Source organism: Dipodomys spectabilis, unplaced genomic scaffold (assembly GCF_019054845.1).
Source record: "Dipodomys spectabilis isolate Male_0828 unplaced genomic scaffold, ASM1905484v1 ptg000137l, whole genome shotgun sequence".
NCBI classification, from domain to species: domain Eukaryota; kingdom Metazoa; phylum Chordata; class Mammalia; order Rodentia; family Heteromyidae; genus Dipodomys; species Dipodomys spectabilis.
In genome coordinates, this window is record NW_024870814.1 from 9,292,083 (window position 1) to 9,300,726 (window position 8,644).

At 39.7% G+C, this 8,644-nt stretch overlaps 1 gene segment (V, D, J or C); it reads right to left on the reverse strand.

Annotated features, from left to right (window-relative positions):
• Window positions 1–303: 303 nt before the first annotated feature.
• On the reverse strand, window positions 304–2,173 carry LOC122116789. The segment is given in 3 exon segments: window positions 304–312; window positions 1,669–1,979; window positions 2,097–2,173. Coding segments are annotated over 3 exon segments (375 nt in total).
• Between the last annotated feature and the right edge of the window lie 6,471 nt (window positions 2,174–8,644).

An 8,644-nucleotide genomic window follows, 5' to 3' on the forward strand; every position in this document is an offset into this window, starting at 1 on the left:
TGTTCAGGGCAGTGGGCTGTGCTATGGACACATGCAAATCAGCAAGGGCTGGTCAGAGCTGGGCACCTCTGCAGGATTGGCTCAACTCAGTGAATCACCACAGGTCTTGCATCCACAGGTTACCTAGACTAGAAAAGAGAAACCTAAAGTTGCCTGCAGAGTTTGGGAGATGATTTGATGGTAGAAGACACTTTTATGACTATTTTCAAAATGTATAATGCACAGAAGCCACAGAGGTACTAGAGTATTTCATATATATATTGAAATATCTTGTTCCTTCTTAGATCTTTTATTCACTCTCATTCATTCTTCCTGGAAAAAAATCACTGTTTTCATTATTAAGTACTTATGCATTGAAACTTTTCTTACTTTCTCTCCTTTCCTTTTCATCTTTTCATCCCTTCCCTTCCCTTTTTTTCCCTTCCCTTCCCTTCCCTTCCCTTTTTATTTTTATGCTTGTGGGGCTTGGACTCTGGGCCTGGGCTCTGTCCCTCAGCACTTCAGCTTAAGGTAAACATTCTACCATTGGAGCCACTGTGCCACTTCTGGTTTCTGTTGATTTATTAGAGATAAGAGTCTCAAGTACTTTCCAGCCGGGCTGACTTTGAACCACAATCCTCAGATCTCAACCTCCTGAGTAACTAGGATTGCAGATTTGAGTCACTAGCTCATAGAAGGAAAAGAAATCTTAACCCTATAATATATTTCCTTTTTTTGAGTTGTAATATTGTTGTGCATCTGATTTGCATTATCAAGAAATTATTTAAGTTGTTTGTTGCCCTGTAAGTTCATGAACAACTTGTGATGTTTTATACAATTTGCATCTTATGGTAGTTTTCTGCAAAAGAATTAATTGATTTTGTTATTTTTTTAAAAAAAGCCTCATAATCCCAGATTGGTAGAAAAAAAACCTACAATCAAATTTAAGCCAGTTTTAATGCTATCACTTAGGTAGACTATTTCTGAGAGTTGGGGAAAATTGACCACTGTTGACAGTCAGTTACCTCAATACATCATTATGATCATTATGATTGTGTGTGGAAGCTCAAATCCCTGTTCCTTCCCTTCTTTCCTGAAGAGTTCATCATTAGGTCATCCCTTGATTAGATTTGGTGAAATGGAGAGACTTGTATAATTCTTCACATAAGCAGGCTGACATTTGATTAGAAGTGAGGCCTGGAGAATTCCCCTGGAGAGGCAGTTGGGTCAGGTGAGAGCCTCAGCCGCTCATCCTCGCTTTTTCCACAGAGTGGAGAATCACAGGATTGTGTGCTCAAAACCCTAGGATAGCCTCACAGAACCAGAGAATGCCACACTCCTCCTTCCAACTTCTCTGATGACCCAGGAGTTAACAACCTAATGATTAGACTCATTTCCTGTATTAAAACAATTCCTTCTTAGAGATTCTTGTCTGGCTTCTGTTTTACTGTGTGAAGCAGAAAGGATGACTTTATATGAGAGAGACATGGCCGTGTCTGTGCATCTGGGACAGAGGAAGAGAAAAGGGACAAAGATTCAGAGGAGCCTTCACATTTCAATGAAAAACTTCAAAAGTGTTCATAGCTGTGCTACATCTGAGAAGCTCTATCAGTAAATGGAGGCACCAGGAGCAGCAGCTGGGCAGCCCAGTCTCTCACTTCTGCTTCCCTGGGAGGTTTTTGTTATGGCTTGTATCACTGTGGGAGGTAAACTATTACTCTGTTGACAGTAATAAGTGGCAAAATCCTCAGGCTGCAGGCTGCTGATTGTGAGAGTGAACTCTGTCCCAGATTGACTCCCACTGAACCTTGATGGAATTCCAGAGGCTAAATTCTTTGCATTATAGATCAGAAGCTTTGGAGCATTCCCTGCTTTCTGCTGATACCAGTGTAAATAACTGTTAATGCCCTGACTGGCCTGGCAAGTGATGGAGACTCTGTCTCCTGGAGATGCAGACAGGAAGGATGGAGACTGGGTCATCTGGATGTCACATGTGGCACCTGCATTGGAAACATAAACACAAATATCTGCACTGTTAGTCATGATATAGGAGGCCTTCCCTGAAGACCCACGCAGCTCTGAACACATGGGATGGGAGGATTGCTGTCCTTCCTTACCTGGGAGCCAGAGCAGCAGGAGCCCCAGGAGCTGAACAGGAGCCCTCATGTCCATGCTATGGGCTGACTGGGACTGACTGCTGTGCAGTCCTCTGCCTATTATGAAGCCATTGGGGCAGTGGGCTGTGCTCTGAGCATATGCAAATCAGCGAAGCTAGGTAAAGCTGGGCATAGCTATAGGACCAGCTCAACTCAGGACATCCTCACATTTCCACAGTGCCTACATACCTTAGTTTAGCCCAGAGAATGTGTTTCACCCATATAGTAGAAGCTGTGATGAGTCTACTGTCCTTTGAATAGATCTATTGGTACATTCAGGGATGATGACAATTTCTCTTGAGTTTTTAAATCTTTATGTCATGACACTTGAAAAGGAAAAGAGTGAAATAATAATTGAGTGCTTCATATTCAGAACATGCAGAGAAGTGAAGATATGGGAAGAATAGAGATTGTGGGTATTTTTACTGGTTTAATATCTCTATTCATTGAAGCCTTATCACTGACATAGGAAAAGATATAAAAGCTGTTAAGATTTCAAGCAATTCATGCTTCAGGCTCTTCTTAAACACACATATACACAAAGTAAAATGTGATTCTTCCCAAGAGCTGGTATAAACGCTGAGTCCAACTATTCCTTATTTACTTTACTGCATGAAGGAAAATTTCGCTACATAGGAAAAATTACAAAGCAAGGGAAAACATCTATATCAAGAGCTTTAGTAAGCATGTCCTGTGGTCAGATGGCTGCAGGGCTGAAGCAAAAGCGTGTTGCTACCAAAAAAGTCCAAAATTTCTAAAGTTTTTGTGATTTGCCATGTCACCAGGTACTATTTTTACTGGGATTTACAGTTTCATATTATCCAAGAACTACATTACATACATATATCCATTGCCCTCTGATCATTCCACATCAAATTCAGGGAAAATCACTTACTTTCAAACTACCTAGTCCTCATATACCTCTTTCTTGTTACGTGTCCAAATTTCTGCTACTATATAGAGAATGGAGAGGCTCTTTCATACTTTTACACCCAGCTGGTCAGGATTGGGCAACTTCAAGGCTGAAGAAAAGATTGCTGTCTTAAAGATTTAATAACATTGTGTCTCATTTATATATCACTTTGTTTCTCAATTGATCTAGGCACAGATATCTGGGTAAAATTCCTGAAGTGGTTGGGATAGAAGATAGGACTTCTGGATGACAAGGAAAGCTAATTTGTAATTATTTCAATGAGACTGCTAAATTTGGCAATTTGGGAAATGGTTTCCTGTATTAATCTTTGGTTTTCCTCCTATCTCCCTATCATTCTCACACTGAGTACTTTGCAAGGTTTTCAAACATTTCATTCACCATGTTTACCTGTAGTGCTTGTAGGGTTTTTTGGGAGCTCTCTTCTGGATTATTCATTATCTGTTGAGTGACCTGATTATCATGTGTGGGAGTCGGACTTGCCATTTTTGTTGTGGTGTCTTTGTTGAGTTTTTGCCGAGTTGATCTATCTAGTTGGGAAAGTGGTGTGTTAAAAATCCCCAAAAATTAATGTCTTTGGATCTATGTGGATTTTGAGGGAAAGTATTGTTTCTTGGATAATTTTGGGTGCTCCGTTGTTTGGTGAATAGATATTTAGAATTGTAATATCCTCCTGAAGGAGAGATCCCTTAATTAGTATATAGCAACCTTCTTGATCTCTTCTTATGAATTTTAATTTGAAATCTATTTTAACTGATACTAGGATTGCAACTCCCTCCTGTTTATGGGGGGCATTTGCTTGGTAGATTTTGTTCCAACCTTTAACATAGAAAACGTGTTTGTTTTTATGGGCAAGATGTGACTCCTGAAGGCAGCAGATAGAAAGATCTTGCTTTTTATTCCAACTAGACAGTCTATGTCGCTTAATTGGAGAGTTAAGTCCGTTAATGTTGAGAGATAGGACTGAGAGGTATTTGGGAATTCCTGCCATTTAATCCACCTTCTTGGGGGCTGCGAAAACTGGGTTCTTCCTATGGTTCTTGGATTCTCGGTTTGGGTGCAGTTTCTGGGCCTTTATTGTGGGCTTGTTGGTTTTCTATGTATAGGACATCTTTAAGAATCTTTTGTAGGGCTGATTTGTTCTCAAAAGGGCTGTAGTACATCCATAGTTCCAGTACAAGTTTAATATTCCAGATCAGATTCAAGGTAAATCACTTTCAAACTCCATCCCATTAAGTACCTGTTCCTTAGTCCTCTGACATCTCTTTCTTATCATATGTGCCCAAATTTCTTTTACTGCCTGGAGATGAGAGGGGGTCACCTCTACTTTCTATACCTGCAGATCAGAACTAGTACCCTAATGTAGCAAAGGAGAGAAAGGATAGCTGCTGTGAAGGTTGAGTAGCATTGTGAATCATTTTAAATATCTTTTTGTTTCTGCATTAGTCTAGGTGTGAGAGGGAGGCACAGATATGTTTGGGAAGTAACTGAAGTAGTTGGAGTAAGCTAGGCATTCAGGATGACACTATGGCAACTTCTGATTATTTAAATGGGATTGCTAGATTTGGCAACTCAGAAAATGAGGTCTGTTAATTATAAAACCAATGACTTTCAGCCATTGGAATTAGGAATTGGGTTGAAACAAGACTAAGGACAGGGTGGCACAGCCCCAGATACTGTGTTCTGATCTCCTCCCAGGGAGGATGCAGGTACTGTATTCAAGAAAGGATCAGAACTCTGGGGAATCCATGTGACCCGAGGAATCTGATCCAGTGAATGTATGTCTAACTGTTGTCCAGCCTTGGCTCTGGGTGTTTGAAGAACTTATCTCAAGACCTGATTCTTTTCTAATATCTTAATGACCTAAAACATTCTCAAGAGCCTTCTAGAGTTTCTTTGCAATCCCAGTGATATTTGTAAACATTTATTTACTGCACAGTTCATTAATAATTTAGGACTGCAGCAGAAATTTCTCTTTTAAGTCATTGTTCTATCTAGATCTCAACTTATATCTATTCACAATCTCTGGGGCTCAGAGTGGTGCCTGGTTTATGATCATGGAGGAAAGGAAAAACTTGAACCCCACCTAACCCAAGTTCATCCTGGATTTTAAGTTTCAGTGAATATTTGTGAAAAGATCCAAACTCATTCTTCCATATTATGAGAATACAAAATCTGAATGTGAAAGTGCGTTACCAGCCCAATTAAGGTACAAGCATGCTACCTGTTTGAAAAATAAAAATGAACGAGGAATGGCTCATGTGTTAGAACACTTCTATAGGAGTCAGGAAGCTTTGACAAAATAAATATATTCTCCACTTTGTCACTCAATGTATTAAACATACACATCCTGTTATTTAGGAATCTGTATAGTTTTAAATGGCTTTCTTGTCTTCTTTCTTTGTGAATTTGCATTGAAAGCATATTGATTAAAAGAATATTGACATAAAACAGACCACTTTTCATAAGGTTTACACTTATATGAATTATACCTTAAAAGTTCTAAAACTTATTATAGGTGATTGAGGGCTGTAGTGAGATTTTTCCTCACAAGAGTTTGTGCCTTTCATTCTGCTAGATTGAGCCATGAAGCCAAGTGTTTGTGGGGGGAGGGTACCAGTTTAGTCCTCTCAGCTTCTGAAGTACACTGAAGCCAAGTTCAACACTGCCGATGTGGTGCTGGTCCTGGTTCTTTCCCCCTCCTGGTCTTTGGCTCTGTGAGGATGCCAATGGAAGGCCATTGTGTCAGACCTCCTCTTTTTTTGTTTTTGGAAGAGACGATTATTAATTACAAACAAATGAAACAAAATTTTGAGGCCTCTTAATTTCAACTTTTACATTCATAATTCTGAGCCCACACTTCAGAGCCTGCATTAGCTTCTTGAAACACTAAATGCTCACTTTTCTGATATTATCCCATTTCTTCCTTGTCTTTGAGATCATCTTGCTCTTGAATTTTATGTTTCTTCTGAGAAAATGTAGTAGATACCTTTTCTAACAAATGGAAATTAAGTTGAAGAAGACGGATTTGCCAATAGAATTGGAGCTTCTAATCTAGGCTGGCTTTAGTGAGGCAGGGGTTAGGACATTTATAACAGTTGAAGGACAGACTATAGAAGTAGTTTGTCCTGTAAGCTGGATATTTGTGAAGTAAGTAATCGAAATATCACTTAATACAGATGTGCTTTGAGTGGAAAGAAGACATTAGCTTGTAGAAGATCAGTGGCCAGCATAAATTGTGTTGTAGATTCTTTAATATGTAAATTCAGAGAACCTCAAAAAGATCATTTTTATTTGAGCAGTTGTTTTGGTTTCTAAAAAGAAAGTGATTGAAAATAAGCTATTTTATAATTGAGTAAAGTGGAATGTCCAAAATTATTGATGGGCACTCCTCATATGTAACGATAGGTTTCAACTATTAAATCAGAGACTCAGTGCCATGGGTATTCAGCTGGAGCTAAGAAGAACAGAATGCTAGATTGCAGAGAATTCTTCCTTTAGAATCTGGCTGCGTCAGACAAGTACTGTCAACAAGTAGAGAAACAAGGAAAAGCAGCTTGGGCAGGCCAGCATCTCACTTCTGCTTTCCTAGGAGTTTTTTTTTTTTTTATCATTGCTTGTATCACTGTGGGAGGGTAACTCATATACTATTGACAATAATAAGTGGCAAAATCTTCAGGCTGCAGGCTGCTGATGGAAAGAGAATAATTTGTACTAAATCCACTGCCACTGAACCTTTATGGAACCCTAGAGGCCAAGCTAGTTGCATAAGAAATCAGAAGCTTTGGAGCATTCCCTGGTTTCTGCTGATACCAGTCTAAATAATTGCTGATATCCTGACTGGCTCTGCAGGAGATGGTGACTGGAGATGCAGACAGGGAGGATGGAGACTGGGTCATCTGGATGTCATCTCTGGCACCTGGCATTGGAAACATAAAAGCAAATATCCTGATCATTGGTCAGGTTATTACAAGACTTCCCTGAAGCCACAAGCATCACTGACAACACAGGGTGAGAGAAGTATTATCCTTCCTCATCTGGGAGACAGAGCAGCAGAAGCCCCAGGAACTGAGCAGTGGTCCTCATGTCCATGCTGTGTGCTGACTGGGACTCACTGCTGCACAGGTGTGAACAGCACATTATGAAGTCATAGTGGCAGTAAGATGTGATGTAGGCAAATGCAAATAAGGAGGGCTGGGCAAAGATGGATATAGCTGCAAGACTGGCTCATCTCAGGAAATCATCATAGGTCCATGGTGCCCATGTGTCTTAGTTTAGACTAGAGAATATGATTCATTCAAACAGGACAAGTCAAAATTAGTCTGCTGTCCTATGCAAATATCTATTGGTGCCTGCAGAGATGAGGAGCTGTTTTTCCTGTATCCTAATCTCAATTCTCTGTAATGATGCTAGAAAGAAATAAGTTAAGGAAAAATGAGTGCTTTATATTCCGTTTATGGTGGAAGTGAAGATATGGAGAGAATAGTGTTTTTGGACATTTTAAACTGGTTTAGTATCTTTATGCATTGGAACATTCTCACTGCCATAGCAAGAGAGATATAAGCTGTTTTTATGTCTCAGTCTATTCCAACACACACATATAAACATAAAATAAAATGTGGATTCTCACTGGGCCCCGATGGCTCACACCTGAAATCCTAGCTACTCAAGAGCCTGAGGTCTGAGGATCATGGTTCATAGCTAGACTGGGCTGGAAAGTCTGTTGGAATTTTATCTCTAATTAACCACTAGAAAAATGGAAGTGGCACTGTGGCACAAGTAGTAGAGTGCTAACCTTGAGCTGAGGAGCAAAGGGATAGCACTTAGGCCCAGAGTTCAAGCCCCTCGATCACACCTCATCCCCACAAATGTGGAATCTCCTTAGGATCAGGTATAAGGCTGAGGCAAACTTTCCCTTATTTGGCTTTACTATATAAATTAGCAAAACACTTAAAGCAAGGATGCAATTTTAAAAATGGCCTAAGTAAACCATGTCTTTTGGTTTGATAGCTAGGGGGCTGAAACAAAAGCTTGTTGCTACCAGAAAAGACCAAAATTACCTCAGTATATGTGATATGCCAATATCTCCAGCTAGACTTTTAAATCTTGGAATTAAAACCACATGTTTTCAATGTACATGCTATGTTTAACAATCTTATGATGACATACAATAAGTCAAAAAAGCAAAGAGACTAATTTATCCAAAATCTGCTTCCTTACATGGAACACTAATAATTAAGAAGCATGTAGTCTCACGTGGAAGGTGGTCAGAACCAAATCAGTGAGTAAGATAAAGGACATTGAGACAATGGCTTTATATATCATGTTGTTTCTTTCTCATTGGTCTGCCGTGTTATGATATCTTCTCTGGGTCTTCATTATGTTCTCACCCTTGCAAATAAATAGGATGATACCAGACTCTTCCTTTCTCTCTGTGAATATTAGCAATCTCAAAGCTAGATCAGTTCAGAGAAGTTGTCTGTAACAGGTAGTGAGGAGAGCAAGGCAGATTGATAGCTCATCCTCACAACAAGAAAAATTGCTTTGGGGCAGAAGCCTGTGAGAGGTGTTTCTACCT